This window comes from Rhagoletis pomonella, unplaced genomic scaffold, assembly GCF_013731165.1.
Source record: "Rhagoletis pomonella isolate Grant_MI unplaced genomic scaffold, Rhpom_1.0 Rhpom_scaffold_00005, whole genome shotgun sequence".
Lineage (NCBI taxonomy): Eukaryota > Metazoa > Arthropoda > Insecta > Diptera > Tephritidae > Rhagoletis > Rhagoletis pomonella.
Genome location: NW_023458559.1, coordinates 52,473,727 through 52,494,378, shown reverse-complemented (window position 1 = coordinate 52,494,378; position 20,652 = coordinate 52,473,727). Strand labels below are relative to the sequence as shown.

At 35.0% G+C, this 20,652-nt stretch overlaps 1 protein-coding gene across 1 annotated transcript; it reads right to left on the bottom strand.

The window, feature by feature from the left end:
• Positions 1-4,470: 4,470 nt before the first annotated feature.
• On the bottom strand, positions 4,471-15,711 carry LOC118739189 (tuberin-like). The gene is made up of 17 exons (XM_036470375.1): positions 15,506-15,711; positions 15,293-15,414; positions 14,990-15,241; positions 14,797-14,933; positions 14,566-14,740; positions 10,950-11,156; positions 10,716-10,866; positions 9,385-10,121; positions 9,075-9,321; positions 8,571-8,996; positions 8,308-8,507; positions 7,968-8,248; positions 5,448-7,833; positions 5,202-5,345; positions 4,969-5,139; positions 4,807-4,902; positions 4,471-4,740 (listed from the first exon to the last, which is right to left on the bottom strand). Exons 1-17 carry the CDS (start codon positions 15,576-15,578, stop codon positions 4,618-4,620), a joined length of 5,928 nt encoding a protein of 1,975 aa, XP_036326268.1. The 5' UTR covers positions 15,579-15,711; the 3' UTR covers positions 4,471-4,617.
• Between the last annotated feature and the right edge of the window lie 4,941 nt (positions 15,712-20,652).

Here is a 20,652-nt window from a genome sequence, read left to right as displayed (position 1 = left end):
GAGCAAATGTTAATGTTAAATTTTTTTAGTACTACTAAATTCTGAAAGGCTTGAGATGCGGGAGTTCACCAAAATAAATATTTGATGCGAGAGTTCACCAAACTAAATTTTTTACCACAGAAAGGGATGAAATTTTTCACCTTTTTGCTTTGCTCTTGCGATATACCGTTAGGCTAAAATAAAAATTGGCTATTTTTAGATTTTTTATAAGAAAAGCGGAGAAATGGTAAAAAAATACCAAAAATGTAATTTGGCTATTTCTAGATTTTGTTAAAAGTAGAAATGCGCAAAAATTTTAAAAAAATGGGGAAAGGGAAAATAAAATCAAATCAACTAACGTCCAAAGTTGTCGAAACGAAAAAATCTTGTAAGCGCGCGGTTGTCGTTTTATGAAAAGTGAATTTTAAGTCACACACTTTTCAATTGACACTTCATGTAAATATTAAAAAAAAAATTAAATTAATTAAAAAAATATATGATTGTACATTTGTGGCAAAGATCAGAGTTTCTGACTGGAAACTCCTGGCATCAAGCCTTTTATCCATATATAAAACCAAATAAGCATTTAATCATTACTTTATTTTTTTTTTTTGCTTAAAAATAATAATTAGTTATAGGTAATTATTATTAAAAATTTCGGGACTTATTCCTTTTATTTAAGTGTCGCTACCTCAGAAAATGATATTTTGAGTTTTTTTAATAATCATTACTCTTAAGTGAAAAAATAAAACTCAATAATTTTTATCTTTGAGCGAAAAAATAAAAATCATAAAATAATCACTATTTTTTATCAAAAAAATAAAAATCGTTTAATAATAATTTTTATTTTGAGGGAAAAAATAAAACTCAAGTATTAATTATTAAATCTATGAAATCTTTATTGGTTGAACTCGAAAAATAAAAAATTATTATAAGTTCCAGTAGAAAATATGTCGATTATAACTTGTTGATTTTTTGGTTACAATTTTAAAAATTATGATTATTTTCCGTCCCTGTTTATAACTATGAACTGCACATTTTTATGATATAAAAAAATCAAATTAAATAAAATATAATCAGGTAAAATTAAATTAAATAAACTAGTAAAATAAATTAGAATAATTAAATTAAATAAAAATAAATAATAAATTTAACTAATAATATAAAATAATCAAAATAAATTAAACTAATAAAATAAAATAATGAAATAAAATAAAATAAAAGATAATAAAATAAAATAATCAAATTAAATTAAATAAACTAATAAAATAAAAAAATCAAATTAAATTAAATAAACTAATAAAATAAAATAATCAAATTTAATTAAATAAACTAGTAAAATAAAATAGTACGAAATAAACTAATAAAATAAAATTAAAAAATAGTAATAATAAAATAATAAAATAAAATCTAGTTAAATTAAACTACATAAATACACTAATAAAATAAAATAAAATAATATCAAAAATAAAAACCTAAATTAAATAAAGCAGTCAAATAAAATATGGGTTCTTTTTAAAATTTCAGGTTTTTATTGTTTCATTTCAGTTTTTTTCTTTTTAAGATTTCAGGTTTTTTCAGTTTTTTTTTTATTTTTTTATTTCAGGACTTTTTAAATCCCATAATTTAAGTTTTTTATATTTTTTTCCTGTTCTTTTTATGTAATTTAAAATTTTTTAAATGGTTTATTTGCACTTTTTTCATATCATTATAATGAGTTTAATTCTTTTGATTATGGTTCATAACATACTTATGATTAAATAAAGGCATATTAATAAAAAAAAATTATAAAAGAAAACCTGATTTTTGATAAAATTTTGATAGGTTTTGGTAGGTTTTTCAGGTCAATTTCGTGTGTTCGTATAAGCAAAAATTACAAGTACGCACATATATCCTTTGGTACGTAGATGTAGATATGTCAACAAAAAAGAAAAAATATTTTAATTCATACTTGCATTTTGAAGGGTACATATAGCTTGTAAGATGCCAGTTGTGCTGTGGCATAGTTGGTAAAGGCGAAGCGATGATGATGCTTTGCTGATACGGCATGGGTTCGGGCCCGGCTAGATGTGGTGGTTTATATTTATAAAATGAAATATTAATTTGTGGTCAAAATTGATTTTTTGGCTTTTCTGCGCATTGTGAAATAGTTGAAGAAGAGGAAGAATTCTGGACAAGGCGGGGGAAACGAAAGAGAAGGGATTCTGCGCACTTGTCGGCATTGTTGCCCGTTTTCTGTAACGCGCAGAAAAAATATTTTGTTTAGACAACTGAAGTGAGCAAAGGGAAGGGGGATTTTATACACTGTTGCGACTTTTCCGATCGGCGCGGTGGTTGACAAAATTTTAGATTTTTAGATTTTGTCAACGCCGCGACGAAAATCAACTTGTGGACGGCTCATGTTTGTAGCGGGGCAAGTGTGCGAGGTGCGCGCGAGTTTGTGAATGGAAGTTTTTGCTTTTATGAACGAATTTCTTGCTCGATAGAAGCGGGAGTTCGGGGAAAAGTAAACGTGACGTCTGTATGTTTCTAGTTGTAGTATTTGTATGTATGTGCAGAAGTATTTCGTTTTGATGTTTGTAGATTTTTGTTTAGTGATTAGAAGTGGTTAATTATTTAAGATTATGTGCATTTGCATACATATGCACGCATGCGCGTTGTTAATATGTACAGACATAGGTACTTATGCATGGGCGTATGTATGTACATATACACTTTTATTTTTCAATCATATGTATTTTAATTTTGAATTTTATTTGTTCATATTTACTTGTGGAGATATCTGCCACTTATAATTTTTTTATCCTATTTTTAAATAAAACAATATATATCAGCAATTATTCAGCTTTATAATTAATCAGTTTTCTGATTAATAAAACTAATTCGATTCTGATTAATAACATATAAATAATCGATAAATTATTAACTTTGATTAATCAAAAATTATTATTCTTTGATAAATTACATAATTATGTTTCTATTAATCAGCTTTTTCTTTCAATTGATTTACTGCACATCCCTATTACATATATGATATGGGCGATTCCACCGTCACGGGTGCGACATTTATACAGAAAAATTCTCCTTTCTGGTTTAAATTTAAGTAATAAGTACTCAACAATTCTACATTTTGATAAAGCTACTCCTAATCGACTATTTTATGAGTTATTACAAAATACGAAAAAAATTCCAGCTTACTTTTATATGAAAAAAATCTGAGCCATTTCTTCTATCACGGGTGGGGCAAGAAAAAAAGAACCTGCTTTTTGGAACAGATATATTTTACGGAAACTCTGCGAATTTCTTTCACTTTTCTGTGTGAACTTAAATTAACATTCTCTGATAAAAGCGGCATTACTACCGTACTGATGAAAAATGGCAACATTGTTGCAACTGCCCAACTGATAATACATTGCTAGAAATTCATACAGAACGTGAAACTTTAATAATTTGCGCAACAATGCGGTTGTGATTGCAACTCGAACAAGCCCCTACTTGCTTCTACTTTCTGCGCGCCTGATAGAATTGGTCACTGGTAAATCGGTGGTGCCACGCCAACTGAAAAAATTTAAATTGCAAACATGGCATATTTTTAGGCGCTTAGTGGAAAATTTGTTAATTTATAAGCATTCCAAAGTGACGGGAGGACATTTTAACTCGCTTTTGCTCAAACTTTTAGTAAACCCACTTTAACTATAGATTCGACAAGTGTCAAACTGTTAACACTTGAAGTCAGATAGATATCAGTTTATTATATTATTATAATTTACACAGAAATTTAATGTTTTCCAAGCGTGACGGGGAGATAACGATGACACCCGCTTCTCTGAGTTGTTGGCTACGTTTTCCAATTTTAGACACACTATATATATTTCGTTCAAAGCGGCTTTATCGAATGTAGTTAGTAGAATGTTAAGTACCATTTTATCCTTTAATGGCATTATTATATTTTACAATACAAAAAAAACCTATTGTAGCTTGTGACGGGTGGGACGAGTCACCTTTGAGGACATATAGCTCGTGAGCAAAATGAAAACTGCTGATTTGATGTGAATATTTATTATATTCAAGGGGACCTCATTTATAAAATGGGAAACTTAATAATTTGTGTTACGTAAAAAATGCATATTTTGCTGTAACGGGTGGGACATCAAATAAGCTTTTTTTTTTAACTCATAACTTGTTCTTTCTTTTTGGATAATTATTCTTTGCATTGTCACCTTTAGTACATGAGAAATGCCTTGAAAACTTGATGTAAATATATTACAGCATATTATTTATGCATTTATAACAATATATAAAATAGTGAAAAATAAATCGTTAAAAATCTAGTTCTAAAGAATTATTCTACCTGCTCTACTGTTTTTGTAGATTTAAACACAATTTATGTAATTTATTTTTTCCCGGAGGAGCCGTCTTCGCAGGAATGACCCTTTACTCATCTGCACAGCGACATAGATAATACCATAAATAAGGCAGGAGTGGTTTTGGTTTAATATTTTTATTAATTTCATACCACTAAACTTCTCTGAACACTGAAGTTTTGTTAGGAAAACTTAATGAAGTAAAAAGATTAAATGTTTATTCTATGTCACTTCTTTTGTAATAATTATTTTGCTGCTTTCGGCTTTCATAACTTTATGCATACTTGGTAAAATCACGATTGGTGTTTTGCTTCTTTAAGGGATCGTGTGTATGGTCATCAGGATCGGTACCAGCAGATGAGCCACTCTGATGTTGGTTATTCTGTTGTTCAATCAACTGAAACGTAATTTATCATGAACAATATTCCATTGGCATTTAAATAACTGTATGTATATACATTACCTTCGTACGCAGCCGTTTAATTATACGCAAGCGTTCTAGCCAATTGGACGCATATGGATTTTTCTTCTGCAAGCTCTGGTATACTTGTGAGGCGAGCTGTTTAGAAAAATATGTACATTAATTGTGTAAGAGAATATTTTAATTTAGTTTTCATAAAGTTACGTTCGCATGCAAAGCTAATTGACGAGCCAACAGGGGGGCGCTGTGGTCAGACACTATTTTAGGTTCAGGATGGCAGACGAATTTTGAAATCTCAGGACGCGCTTTCACATAAACGCGGTTACTGTTTAATTCTAAGGGCTCCACAATAACACAAGCATAATTGAAGTGACCCTGGCAAGAAGAAGTCAAATTTATTACTTTTAAGAGCGTATTTTCTATATTTCTATGCTTACCGAAATCGTATTGAGGTTATATTCCTCGCCACTCTCATTATAAACGATTTTAACAAAATCATTGCCGATATGCTTTTTCTTTTCATTGCAGTTAGGATCTTTCTGCAAATTTGTAGGCATCAAAGTAGCGACGTGGAAAGTAACCTGCAAAAAAAATGTAAATTGAGGTGTAAAAATGAAACTGAATATTACTGGATATCGCTAGCGGTAATAAGTACGCAGAGATCACACTTTTGTACAACCAACCTGCACAATGTCGTCCTTCCACACGTATGTGAATTTCCCATCAGCGCCTCCCCTGTCTAAATTAACGAACAGGTTTTTCTGTTCCGCTTCCTTCAGACTAACAAGGGTACCAATATTGCTGAGAAACTCAACGTACCGCATGCTACCATGTGAATTCCTCAAAATTTCTACTACGTTATTACATTGGCCTTGACCCACATAGAGCACGCCGATTTTATGGGTCTCGAACGGAGGCGCCAAGTCAAGAACCGTCAGTACATTTGTTTCTTCTGGTGGCACTTTGATCGGCACATCAGTAACTTGCAACTGACCGGTATGGTAGAGCTGCATGAACACAAAGCTCGGATTCATGCAAAGCTTGGCGTTCACAGATGGCTTTGAGTTATTGTTGAAGCTTCGGAAATTTGAGGTAGTTGGCCTTGAACGGCCATTTACCTCACGCACTACGGAAATGGTCTTGGAGCGGCCTCTCATCATGTCACCGTTGCTGCCATTTCCGTAGTCACCTCCGCCCCCGCCCAGGTAAGAGGAGCCACCCGAAAGGTTTGCGTTGCCACCACCGCTGCTGCTCGATTTAGCGAGTCCTTGATGAATTGTGCTTGGTGCATTTGTAAAGGTTGCAGTTTTTGAAGCGCCAATGCCGCTGGGCTGTTTGTCCAATCGCGGTGATTGTGGTGATGGTGCCGTTGCCGTTGCCGGAGAGTGCGGTGGCTTTGATGCGACCTTTTCAACCGCAACATTTAATTTTAACGAGGAGCCAGATGAAGACTGTTGTACCGAAGATGCGGGCACGCTCGCGCTAATGCTAACATCATCCGCAGAATGCTGCTTCGGAGGCAGTGTAATTGTGGCAGTACTGGTTGTAATAAGCATCTGTCCAGCTGTTACGGCAGATGTAACCACAGTGGGTATAGCGGATTTATCTGTAGCTACTGCAGGCACCACATCTGAGGGTGCATCCGTAGATTGCGCTTGTGGGGGAGTGGATCCTGCAATTTCCTCGGGAATCGCCTCGCAGCTAACACGCATGTCTTTGGTGTACTGTACGCTCTTTTTCTTTTGTTGCAACTGCATTTGTTGTTGTTGGTTTACCTCCTCAAGACCTTGAAGACTCACAGAGTATTTGCTAGCTTTTGCCTTGGCTGAATCTGTCGCCAAAGGCGCTGGCTTTGCTGTGAGAAAAGTCTGTCGCCAGCTGGAGCTCATCTCTGGACTTGAATTGACCCGGCGTACTGGGTTGCGTGCACGCGATAGGCCATCTGCAAACTGCATTGTGTCATCATCAGCTTCGCCATCGCTCACGCTATCTGCGAGTGCTTCTTTGCCGCCTGCACGCTTAGTGCATAGTGGCTTGGGTATGTCGATGGCCGCCGTACTCAGTGATGCTGCAGACGGCGGCATTGTAGTCGACGACGAAATCTCTTCTTGGCGCTGTAGAGGGCGTGCTTTGGTAAAGGCGCCAGATTTTCTCTCCTCCGCACCAGCTGATGGGTTTGTAGCTGGCTGCACTGTGTCGTCGCTTTCCGGGCCTATAGTCGTATCGGGAGCTGGGAGCGTTTTAGTAGTTGGTTGCACAACATCCAATTGCACACCAGTTTCTTGCTGATGCTCTGGCATTAACGCCGACTGCACGAAGTCAGGCCCAAAAACACCGCCATGGGCTGTGGGTAGGAAAAGTGAAACTATGTTGCTAAAAGGTAGATCCTGCCCGAAGCAATCATTTGCGATGGGGTTTTGAATGCGCGTTATCCACGAAATGTTGCCCGTCGGTCGACGTATCAAAATCTCCGCCCAACCAGTGCAGGAACGGATACACGTCTGCTGTTGTACCGCCTGTAATTGTGTCGGAGAAGCACTTATACTCGTCGTCGATAGCGAATGACCTCCCAAAAGAGAAGTTGTACTGCCACTTGCGGCACCTCCACCACCTTCCGTGGGCTCTGGATTAGAGCCTCGTCGCGAAAGAGCTTCGAGCGAAGCGGTAGAGCTGTTAGATATTTGACGTTGAGTTATGGCAGTGTTAGTATTCATCGCCGCTGAGGCAGATGATGAAGAGGAAGTGAGATCAGTGCTGCCAGCCGACTCGTTTCCACTACTATACTGAAGGCTGGCCTTAGTGTAACGACGCTCGACGGTCGAGGGGGCGCCGGAAGAGTGCGTATTGGTAGCTTCTGGCGACAAAGGCGCAGTGCTGCTCGATTCACTCTTATTTGCTATCAAAACATTGTTACTGAGGGGCTGTTTATTCATTTGAGAACAGCGGTCGCAAAGCCCATTGCGTATTGGTGCTGTTGGGCAGCCAGAAGTCGTGATTGTAATCAAGTTGTGGCCAACTACCCAGGTCTGTGAGAAGCCGTCTTTCAAGAGATATTCCACTGCTGGTAAGCTAAAGTGTCAAAAGAAGACAAAAGAAGCAAATTGCGGACATCGATAAGTTTCGTTTATATGGAATTATGCAACTATTTTGATTTTTAACAAGCAATTGGATTTAATAATATACATATACCAATACTAACTCACCGTTTAGGTAAAGCCGAACACGGCGAAAATGTATGCCTCGCCAAGAAGTCTATGCAAGTCTCTGCCAACTCTGCATGAAAGCTCTTTAAACTATCATTGATTGGTGGTCGCATATCGGATCCATTTCGTACACTCGTGTTACGACTACCACGTTCTGTCAAACTGGTGCTTCGTTTGCGATTCGAAGAGTCCTCGTTCAAGCTATTCAAGTCTTGACGCTGTATGCTGTGCTTGAACTTGTCAATGTCATCATACAGCATACTAGCATTCGATTGAATCGACTGAAATTTACAAGACATTCAAATTACCTATGTATAGAGATCAATCTGCAAAAACATACCGATATTATGTAGGTGACAAAGTTTTTTCGCATCTCTAGCTTGCACTTTAAGAACCAACCAGCAATGACATGGTGTGCCAGCGATACGGTATAATGATCATATCTATTAGGTTTGGTATACGGCAATGAAATTGCAAACACATACATATATTGGCGTGGTATGAAGTTTGTAAAATATTGATTCGGCATACGGCTCAAAACTAATAATGAAAAATCCATAAATGTGTAAAAGGTACCACATTATTTCTACTCAAATACATTACTTGATAAGAACTCCAAAACCGGTATAGCAACCATAGTTGTATCGGACATCTTGCTCATCTGAAGCAATATATCTGCCAATGTGCGTGTTAAAGTATCGGGCATTTCAAGAATCATAGTCGTTAATGTATTGATGCAAACATTAGCAGTGCCAGAAAAAATGCCGGAACAAAGCGCTAATATCAGTGTATTAATTTGATGTGATGATATACTTTGATGGTATATAACTAGAGAAGCAATTGCAGGGAGAAACAATGCGTTCACTTCATCGCTAGTGGGACAGTAACTGAGGTGCAGTGTTTTGTTGACATCTTGAAAAATGCGGAATAAGGAAACCGCAAGAGCTTCGATATCATTACCTTGGATAAGAGCTTTATTGCATAACACTTTCGGTAGTTCTTTAATAACTGATTGTAAGACTTCATAATCTATAGAAATCCAATGAAGAAAATACGTTTAACATTAATACTTGCATATAGTAATGTTATTGATATTTTCACAATTACCGCGTTCCAAATCTAAGCACTTAACAATTATTTTACAAGCCCTGCGTATAGATATAGTCGTAAAATGCGAGCCAGCTATTATGTCGTGCGAGGTTAACTGATGTCGCCCATGTTGATGCCCTTGTGGAGGTAAGCTAGAATCGATGCCTAAATAAGCACTAAATTTTATTATCTCGCCGTTTTCAGAATCTGGATAACCGATGTGGTAGGAAGCATTAGAACGAGCACGTAGAATCCACTTGAAGATCTGCAAAATATGCCAAACTCGGAGAATCATCTACCATAAAATTTCGTCAAAAAAATAAGTTACCTTAAAGCGAACAGCACGGGCATGTTCGAAAACTTTGGGGCGGTCGTAGTGTGTCTCCAAGTGACCGATCAAAATATTAAAAATTTTAATGGCATGTGTTGAAGGCAAACGGTGTAGCTTAATGCCAAAAATTTCTATTAATCCATGTACTGCCGTCACAACATCCAATATATCCGATTCACTTTTGATTGTCGATTCCCCTGCGATAAGCTGCTGCTCGAATGGTCGATTAATGAGCTTCTCTAATATGTCCAATAACTCGCCGCATCGCTTGGTGTCACAGTGGCGTACAAAGCCCACTAAAGCATTTGCAACAGCCACTCGTATTTCCAAATCAGCTTCATGAGCAATTTGTGAAAATTGAGGAATAACGACACGATCGAGTATCTCTTCTTCATAGCTAAAACGATTTAAATCCATAATGCGAACCAAAGATTGAATTGCCTTTAAACGCACATTCGTATTGGGCATTTTGTAGAAACGACAAACAAAATCGTTGAGCACTTGTAACCATTGCGGTCGTGTGGCAGTTACTTTCGTCGAACGATACTCAATTAGTTTGAGCACTGATGTTTCTGTGCGGTTTTCCGCGACGCGTTCGATCAAGTCATAGATACGATTAATATTTGCAAGTATCGGTGCTTTATCATCGTACAGCAGTTTCTCTATACAATCGATGTTTTCATGAAAATTTATTTGCAAATTGTGTAGGCGATCTTTGTTGATATTGATACGTTCTAATTAAAAAAGATCGTTAAGTTAAATTATTCCTAAAACTATATACAGTTAATTCAGAAGTATTTGTTGTTTAGTTTGTTCACGATATTTGAAATGTATTCCATTGTAAATTTTTTTTGTTAATTTTTATTTAAAATATAACTCTTTCTATAACAAAAACCATTTAAACCAATGCTGCAACTTTCTACAAAATTCGCACAAATTCAGCGAATTAAAAAAATGGCCATCAAAATTTGAAACTTCTTAATTTTTTCGCTGTCGGTGCGTTCATGCGTTGTGTGGCAGAAAACGTGCGATAACTGCAGCGAAAAAATTTTAAAAAATCAATGGTAAGTCCCAGCCATTTAAAATTTGCACTTTATTATGTCGAAAATGAATGGACTGCATACTTAAAAAATCTGATTAAAAAGTTGAAAAGTTTAACGAAAACGATTTATAATGGAAGACATTTTGAATATTTTCAATAAAATTTAACAAAAAAGATTTATAGTGAAAGCCGTTTCCCATTTAGTAAAAAAACTAATAAACGAATACGTCTATGAGTAACTTTATGTATGTAAATATGTACATATGTATGTATATAATAAGCTCACCATAGTATTCAATATTATCTAAGATCGCATTCATTGTGTCGCAGATGCAATCCCATATAATTTCTGGCAGTTCCGATTTATAGTAATTGATGACTCGCCGAACACTTAGAATTACTTCAAAGGTTACAATTACTTGCCTGCTGTCTAGTGCCTGAAACAAATATATATGCTTATTATACATATGTACATTCTGCTAAAATATATAACATAAAAATTTTACAAATTCATAATTACATGAAGAAAACTAGTCAGCACAGTCGATGCGTAAAACATGGGTGATACTTGAAAAACCACATTCGAGCCGAAAATGTTCATATTGAGATGAAAGACTGCACCGCGTAACAATTGTTGGTCTGCATAGAGGCTGCGATCATTAAGAATATTGCACATCATTTTCATAGAATGATAGCCCAACTGGGTTCCAAGTAGATTTTTCATGATCTAAAAGAAAGTGAGAAAGTGCGAGAAGTGTACTACATTGAACTTTACATAATACATCTTTAAATACGACTAAGTATCATAAGTGTGAATGAGCGTAATTCTTCTCTTTTGGCTGGACTGATTTTGATAAGATGTGGTTTTGTTCTTACGGGGTCACCTGGAAAGGTATAAACTATGATTTTTCCCGGTAGGTGACGCCGGTAACGCGATTTTTTAACATTTTATTATTTAGAATATGTTAGCTATATTAAAATAAATATTTATTCAAAAAACTGATCCAATAGATGTCACCGGAGTCGATTTTTTTGAAAAGGCGTATGAGATATCTTGGCTACAGGAGGAGAAATATTCGTGGGATAAATATTGTTTACAGTGTAATATATTCTGGAGGGCATAAACATGCATACATAAATACAAGAGTACGAACTAGAACCCCTAAGATAATTTAGTATTTAGCACCGCACCTAATGGTTAGAAGCATGGATATTAATGTTATAACACTTGCACTTACAAATTTTCAACAAAGATATTCAGAGCAGGAACATGATAATTAAGCGAGTAAACCTGTTAACATGGGGCAAATATCAAATTATTTTCATTTACAAAATCAATGATTTGTGTATGTAAAATTGATCGAACGAGATAAGCAAGTCAAACGGAGACTTCAAATTTAAATTCGAAAACCATCGTAAGGCGTAGCCGCCTTACAAACTAAGGTATGTTGAATGCAGAGCACTTGCGGCACATTATTAGGTGTTTATTTTTGGGCTTTACTAATAGATAACATTAGTCATGATAACAATTTTGATACTAATAGCAGGAAAAAAAACGTGGATTGCCTCGTAAGGTGCCTATCTTCCCAGTGGGTACATGCATATATATATATATATATATATACACGCGTGTGTACATATGTAGGCAGGTAGCAATTGACTGTGAAGGGAGCCAAACCTAACCTGTGGATGCAATACGGTTTGACTCATTTCTACAGCACAATCCAGTGGGCGGAAGTTAATAGATAATGCAGAGAAATTACTTGATAAATTGGATAGTTGTAAAACTTTAACGTTTTACTTTCTGAATAAAAGCAACCGTTAATAGGGCGCAGCGAATCAGAGAGAGTTCATTGACTACAGCTGGATATGTACATACATATGAGTATTTATAAACTTCAAAAATATTATTTTTATAATTAATTTTTTTCGCTGTCTTAGGAAGTGATTTTAAACATAAAAAGCTAGAATAACTAAAGAAATAGTATGATGAATTGTAAGTTGTAAAGTAAAATAATAACAGTTTATGTCAAATTATTTGATCACTAATGACAAACCTTTTGCAATACAGTGGTTGGCCAAATCAAAATAAAAGTGAGTGGATTTCTACGAGAACGGGACTATTGCATTTTAAACTAAACTTTTAATAAAGCAAAGCCTGAAGATATTGTATCAAACTTTTAAAGTAATAGGAATCAATTTTGCTTTCAGTCCGTACTTAACAGTAACGTGTGCCACTCAAAAGATAATTGGTCGCTCATTGCGAACTTGGAAGACTGTTGTTGTTTTTTTTCTACCTCTGTGTTGATGGCATACCCGAGGAGCTAATTTGCGCTGCGAAATTTTTCTTCGATGCAAAGGAAAAACTCTGTAAAGTGTGCATGTGTCAGTCCCAAAACTCAAGACACAATTGTAAGCCACGAAATTTACTTCGCATCCATGACAATTGCAACAGAATTGTTCGGCAGGGCACTATTTTTCGTCGAAATGTGTCAGCTGTCAACCGTTCCCACGACAGTCGGGTCTACGAAACCGGAACGACCCAGATTTATATCTGGCCAAGGACTGTAACTCCAGCAACACTCCCCAAAATCTCTTTGGTGAATTTGTATGCTGTTACAACAACAACAACAACAACAGTGCCGATCATAAGCGCAGTTTTCTGCGCCTCCTTATGCTGTCATCGGTAATCCAGACGATTGTGAGACTTACTATTTATGTATGGATGGTAAGGCAGTGTTGCAACAGTGTCCACGCGGACACTATTTTAATGATCGGGTTAACAGCTGTCTTCCAAATTTGAATGTTAATTGCTTGACGGCACATACCATAAGGTTAGCTGTTTTGGGCGCGGCAGAAACATGTCGACATTTTAACAATACTCCTGTCGGTTTCCAGCCTCTCGCAGAAGAATGTGATGAATTATTTTTATGTATAAGTGGACGAGCCTTCACTGGACATTGTCCAAAAGGACACTATTATGATCCGATCACTCATTTCTGTCAGTGGGATGCCAGTAGGAAATGTATCACACGATCTGAGCAGATACTAGACGGACACTATTGGAAAAAAGGGGTTGGGAAACCCAACGTTCCCATTAAATCAGAGAACATACCTGCCTCTGCTTCGAAAGACGTACAAGATCACAGGCGCCCCAAAGAAAACTTAAAGATTCGATTAAAGTAGGAAAGCTCTCGAATTTTGAGGAAATTAAAACTTCTAAAAAAGAAATCGAAAATACAAAAGTTTCATTTGTTTCCGAAACTACAGCACTGGATAGAGATAGAATAATTTAAAACATAAAAAAAGAGGAAGGAGAGAACTCAAAAAACACGTAGGCATGGAGTTATGATGCATTATTACAAACAGTACCTCTCATTCCACAAAAACACTCTATATACGATAAACTTTCTTCGAAATTTACAAATTACTAATTTCATTTGAAAATAATAATGAATAATTTAATAGCATTATGCATGTTCCTAAGAGATTATAAAACCTATTTATGCACATATTTTTCAATAGAAGTACAACAACAAGATTTCTCAAATATTCCCGCCGCGCAAGATTTTTAAGCACAGTACTAAGGGCCAGTTTTTCAGTGCCAGTTTAGACTTAGATTAAGTAAACTGGGTTTAAATTGAACAGCTGGCTAACATTTGATTGGCTGATCTTAGTTTAAACCACGGCTGTGCACTGAAATACTGGTCCTAAATAAATTAAAGCTATGTCCAAAATGCGCTTGGCTAACATCACAATTTTTGAGTGCATTTTTACCGTGAAAAACATTCTCTCTTCTTTTTATGATGAAAGAACACACGCTTTGATCCGTTCTTTTTATTTATATTTTATTCTGAGGTACCCGGTATTTTGTAATTACTTTGTTGTCATAACCGAATGGTGTTTGTTAATTAAAAAAAATCAACGTGGTTGTCCAAATCTGCTTGATTATGTGGTTAAATTTGTTATTCAGTTTACAATAGAACACACTGGATTATAATAATTTTTAACAAGGGAGCATAAGGTGTGAAGTTAGGTATTGTTAATAGCGAATATAAATTTCCCTTACACAACTTTCTAACTGAGCAAAAAGTAAGAACTTAAATAATAAAAAAGTAAATAATTAAATGACTTACCTTCCATGATGCTGGACAATACGGTGAATGATTAACAGTTCGACACAATGTAACAACACACTGTGCCAACGGTTCACTAGGGAATATCGTGTAACACATAACCATTTCAAGAATTGTTAGACATTGCAAACCAATATCATCTTCTTCAACTGTGCAACTCAAATGACAAGCGTTTCTTCAAGTAAAGAAATAATTGTAACAAAAAGTTAATTACCAGCTAACTATACATACTGAACGATACCAACAACAATGTCCTTGTCCAAAAGGGAAGCGTTAAATTTTATTATATTGCCTAGAATATCAAGATAGGGGCGAAGTAAACGAGCTTCAGTTATAGCAGGAATCCATTGCAGCATAAATTTACCAATCTGTTAAGAGTTTTTTTTTATTTGTCAAGAGATGCCTGAATTTTTTGCTTGCATACCTTTTCTTCGAAGTTCTGTATATCTTTACCATTATCAGTTAAGGTATCCAGCAGTTCAAGTCTATGTTTCAGGTCTTCAGGGACTTCATGATTTTGAATGACATAAAAGAAATGGTGGCGCAGCAAATTCAGATTTTTATATTGAGTTTGTATGAGTCTTTTATAAAAGGTAAGCGCTGTTTGACGGCACTCCGCTGGTTTATTTGGTATTATTAAGTCCTTGGTAAGAGTCCATAATTCCGTAATGGAAGCCTGGAAGATAATAATGCAAATTTATGTGCTATAACTCTATTAAAATATTACTTCTTCTAATTTCAAGTTGTGCAGCTGCAGCTCAGACAAAGTCTTGCAACGTTGGGCCGTGGTTTGCTCAGGTCTCAATTCACGTTCGATTTCCGGTCGCAATAAGCGTTCGCTCGCCCCGCCTAGAAAACGGTATTAGGCGAATAAGTGTAACCATCATTGTATATATGTAAATATCCAAAGGGTTGTTTCCAAAATTACAAAAAAAATCACCTGCAACGCCCTTCGCGTTCTTCGTGAAAAACTTGAACTTAGACTTCGAAATCTCCTTATCTTTCGAACTCATTTTCTTCACTCAATTGTTTCTGTTTGTGCTGCTATTTTTGCAGACCTCAAGTCTGCAGTGAATTAACAAATATCTTCACTTCTAGTAAAGAGTCGCAATCTTCACGACCTCACACCACCCATCAGCAAAATTTTCAAACAAATATGTCGCCAAGTGACAAATGAATGACAATAGCATATCAGCTGTTTTTTTGTTTATGCCAGTGATTCCCAAATTGATCCAGGAGGACCCCAGATGTCCACGGGAGACTCGACGGGGGTCTACGTTGGCGTGAAAAAAAATAAATATAACGAAGAGAACGAAGAAAACCACATAATTGTTAAACGCATGAATAAACATTTTTATTATACAAATTCTACTGTAAATCATGTTGTCGTGTTAAATTATTCTTTATCTTATTTGTACACCGTTGTCACAAGCGAAAATGAAGAAAATTCCAGTAAAAAGCCACCACCAAATTGTAAGCAACGAACAAATGTAAACAAACGGCTAATGTCAAAATCGGGCTACTGGCTTGCTGGCGTGATCTTGTATTTTTGGTTCATGTCACACATTGGCGCATATTCATAAGCCGTCATCGATTCGCCATCAGTTAGCAAGTGCCGAAACGAACGAGCTCAATGAGGTACAACATAACTTGCTATCGTCTATCCATGTTAGCTAATAGGGCATTCGCACGGGCGATTTTACAGGCAACAAAAGTTTAAAGCGAAGCGCACATTAGCGCGATTCCATCGTTGCGAATACGTTGCGTATTCGGCTGTTAACTTCGAATCCGCAAACGTGCGCACACTTGAGCGATTTTTTCGCGTCGATTTCCGATGTACAATTCACTCAATTTTCCCTTTATTTCGTGTATTTTCGCACTCGGCGTGCCCAAATCGTACAAAATACTATTATTACGAACGTTTTTATTAGTTTTTGTACATTACACGTTTTTTTTATCTTTGCCTTTATTGCTGTGACACCTTTCTTCTTCTTCTTTGACGCCTTCAAAACGCTGCAAGCCGCGTTTCGAACGCGTTAATAGAGAGGAACATTGAATGTTCGAAAAATTCGCAGCGACGGAATCGTGCAAGTGGGCGCTAGCGCATTAAAATGTATGGGTAGCATTGTTGTAATTTTTGGGCTTGCGGATTCGCAACGACAGAATCGCGCCAATGTGCGCTTCGCTTAAAATGTATGGGTAGCATTGTTGTAATTTTTGGGCTTGCGGATTCGCAACGACAGAATCGCGCCAATGTGCGCTTCGCTTAATGAGAAGTTGAAAGTGAAAAAGTTGCCATCCCTATTCAGACGAGGCGATTTTCGATTCAAAACGAATCGTTATTTACATTATTGAAAATGAATTTAAATCGCAAAATTTTATCAATTGGCATAAATTTGGTAAGCCAAGCGTTGGTAGAAGTGCTTTTAGCGAAGCTGAAAGATAAAATAAGAGTAAAAAAGTAAAAAAGAAAAAAAGTATGTATACAGAACAGTGTTGGCATTTTTTGGTACAATTGTACTTGTTTGATACAATTTCATTTCCAATATACTTTCCTACTACGCAGTACTTTTTAGTACAATTTTGTAATGAATACTAAAAATATATAGCTCTGAAAATTCACAGCAAGAAATTTTTTGTATTCTCTTTTTTTCGCCTGTTCGTATTTACCTTTGTAAGTTTTGAAAAATGGCTTGAACGAACCAGTATAATATAGCCTAGGAAAATTTTTAAAGAAACTTTTCGATACTAAGTTTTATTAAAACAAAATGTCGAAGTCAGCTTCATATAGAAACAAAGTCTTCGTTAGTTATAAGAAGAGATTTTCCTAAATATAATGGCCCGTAGTCATAGTCAAAATAAAGTCGACTTTAAAGTTAGTTGCAGCTTTTTTGACAGATATCCCATTGAAAATTATGTCAAAAAGCTGCAACTAACTTTAAAGTCGACTTTATTTTGACTATGACTACGGGCCAATACCTTTACGGCACTCACATATTGACAAGATTTTACTATTTATTTTATTATTCTTTAATTTTAATTATCTGTTTATAAAATATAATGTATTCTTTAAGAAAAACTGTATAAACCCAAGATTAGATCTTTGCGAAACATCCAAAAACCAACATACTTTCGTAAAAATTTCGAACTTTATTAATATTCTTTAGTTTTTAGACCATTCAATTTTAATATAATAAAGTGCAAGTTTAAAGTAGCTGTGATTTACAGTTGATGTATGGCATATTTTTGACGATGTTGGTAATTTTCTTCCATATTATCTAAGTATGTTCGACGATTTTTTTAATGAAGAAAATGAGCAACGCCTCACTGTGTTCTGTTTTGGGAAAAAATGGACCAAATCAAATATCTCCCGATCCAAACCAGATAGAGACAAAAACTAAACGGCATTATAAAGCCCAAATACTGGTGAAAATTATTCAGATTCTTCAAAAGCAGTTTCTCGACCTTGAATTCCAAGGTCGAAGTTCAACTAAAAAAAAAAATGTATATATAAAGCAAATATCTAGCGATCGAAATTTAATAGAGACCAAAATTAAATAGTATTTTAAACTCCAAGTATTGCTGAAAAAAACCAAACTGTTTCGATTCGTCAAAAATAAATTCCCTATCGTAAATTCCGGGGCCAATGGTCAACTAAAAAAAAAGAAAAATTTTCTAACTTAAACATATCTAATTGTTTTTTTAAATCGTTTAATGCGATATACATACATATAAATGCACATATGTATGTGTGGTGAGTCATATCTATATATTTTTACATACACAATATCACATCTATATAGATACCCTGCCGGAACAAAGTATTGGCACAGCAAATTTTTCACAATATATGCAACAATTTTCATTCCAATATTTTTCCGCTAATTTCATATAAAAATATGGTTCATTCTACAACAAAAAGCATACAAATATAATTCCTAAATTTTGTGCAAAGCTCGCGAAAATTCAGCAAATTTTCATGAAATTTTCAACTTTTTAATCAGATTTTTTGAGTATGCTGAGAATTTAATGGGCTGCAAACTCAGAAAAATTCTAAAAAATCTGATTAAAAAGTTGAAAATTTGCATGAAAGTTTGCTGAATTTTCGCGAGCATTGCACAAAGTTTGGGAATTATATTTTTATGTTGTTTGTTGTAGAATGAACCATATTTTTATACGAAATTAGCGGAAAAATAGTAGAACGAGATTTGTTGCATATATTGTGAAAATTTTGCTGTGCCAATACTTTGTTCCGGCAGTGTATGTATATAGATCTGATATTGTGTATGTAAAAATATACCGATATGACCCTCCACACATACATATGTGCATTTATATGTATATATATCGCATAAAACGATTTCAAAAAACAATTAGCTATGTTTAAGTCAGAAAATTTTTCTTTGTTTTTTTAGTTGACCCCGGAATTTACGATAGGGAATTTATTTTTGACGAATCGAAACAGTTTGGCTCTTTTCAGCAATACTTGGAGTTTAAAATACTATTTCATTTAGGTCTCTATTATATTTCGATCGCTAGATATTTGCTTTTATATATAAATTTTTTTTTTAGTTGAACTTTGACCTTGGAATTCAAGGTTGAGAAACTGTTTTTGAAGAATCTGAATAATTCTTCCGTATGCACCAGTATTTGGGCTAAATAATGACGTTTAGGTTGTGTCTTTATCTGGTTTGGATCGGGAGATATTAGATTTTTTCCATTTTTTCCCAAAACAGAACACAGTGCGCCTTCATCAAAAAAAAATATATTAAATATTAACGATAAGTCGCAGCTATGTATTTTAAACTTGCGCTTTATTTGAATTGATCGGGCTACAAAACTGCATACTCAAAATATGTATTTCTAGGAAATCTAATTAAAAAGCTTTGCGAAAGTTTGCTGATTTGTTAATGTTGCGCAAAGATTAAACTTTGGATTTATACGGGTTTTGTTAAAGTGTAAACTGCATTTTTATAAACAAATAATTAAAATTATATAATTTTAAGATAAATATAGTTAACATGTATAAAGTTTTGATAATCACTTGAAATGTCAAGTTTTAGTACTGAATTCAAAGAAGATGTCTCTTTTATCCATTCATAATAACTTAAAACAATTTGTTTGTTAAGAAGTGTATCTTAAAGTATCTGCCTTGACATTTATGTTAAAAGTGTAAAAGTGTAAAATATGTAAATGTACCTACATAAACTTTCCCGTGAATACCATCAAATCATTGGTCTTGAAGAGAATCTATGTATGCATGCATGCATATGAGCAAATTAAAAATTCAATACAATTTACAGTCGAAAAGTACAGTTTTTGTATAGATTTCGTACTGAAGGAACAATTTTATTTCCCAACACTGTGGGGAACTAAGCAAAATGGCCTAGTCTATTTCGCAAATATTCAAATACATAATCCACCAACCGATAATTTTATATATTCGGAAGGGTAAAATAGTATTGTGTTATTAATTCAAAAATAAAAAAAAATTTCACTGACGAAGGGGGAAGGGGATCTATCCCCCCAAACCCACCCCCTGGCTACGCCACTGCGAGAAACATATATGTACATGGTTGAATAAATAATTGGGTATTATTATTGTAAGTCTCCTGAAGAGAACCAGAGTTTTCCGATCGAAAAATATTGATTTTCAAGAATTCTACGAAAGGTTGTTTTTTCCCATATAAAAATACATGGAAAACTTTGAGCGCTTTGAGCGACCTCTAAATATTTTTTGATTCTAAAATAAAAAAATAGGGGTACACTTTTCTACATAGAACAATCCTAGGGGGTGAGAGCATTACAATTCCGACTCTGCTGTTTTTGGACCACCCTAATGTGCATGCAGTCATATCAAGAGCACCTCATTTCAAAGTGATATTGTTTTCCACCTATGTTTATTTATTTATTTTTAAGAATTTTCATTAAAATAAAGTTCATTCTCTGAAGAAGTCCATATAAACCCATTCATTTTTTTTTCGTGCAACCCTGCGTGAGGTGAACGCAAAAGTTGCCTGAAAAATCGCCCCGTGCGAAAGCCCCGTAAGACAAGTCTCCACTCTAGGCATGTTACCGCAGAACTCC

Bases quoted from the DNA above. Each gene is read 5' to 3' on its own strand.
- LOC118739189 (XM_036470375.1), bottom strand. From the start codon at position 15,578: ATGAGTTCGAAAGATAAGGAGATTTCGAAGTCTAAGTTCAAGTTTTTC. The intron at 10,122-10,715 runs GTGAGCTTATTA...TTTTTTAATTAG, and splicing joins AGATAATATTGAATACTATG to AACGTATCAATATCAACAAA. The intron at 9,322-9,384 runs GTAACTTATTTT...CATATTTTGCAG, and splicing joins CCCGTGCTGTTCGCTTTAAG to ATCTTCAAGTGGATTCTACG.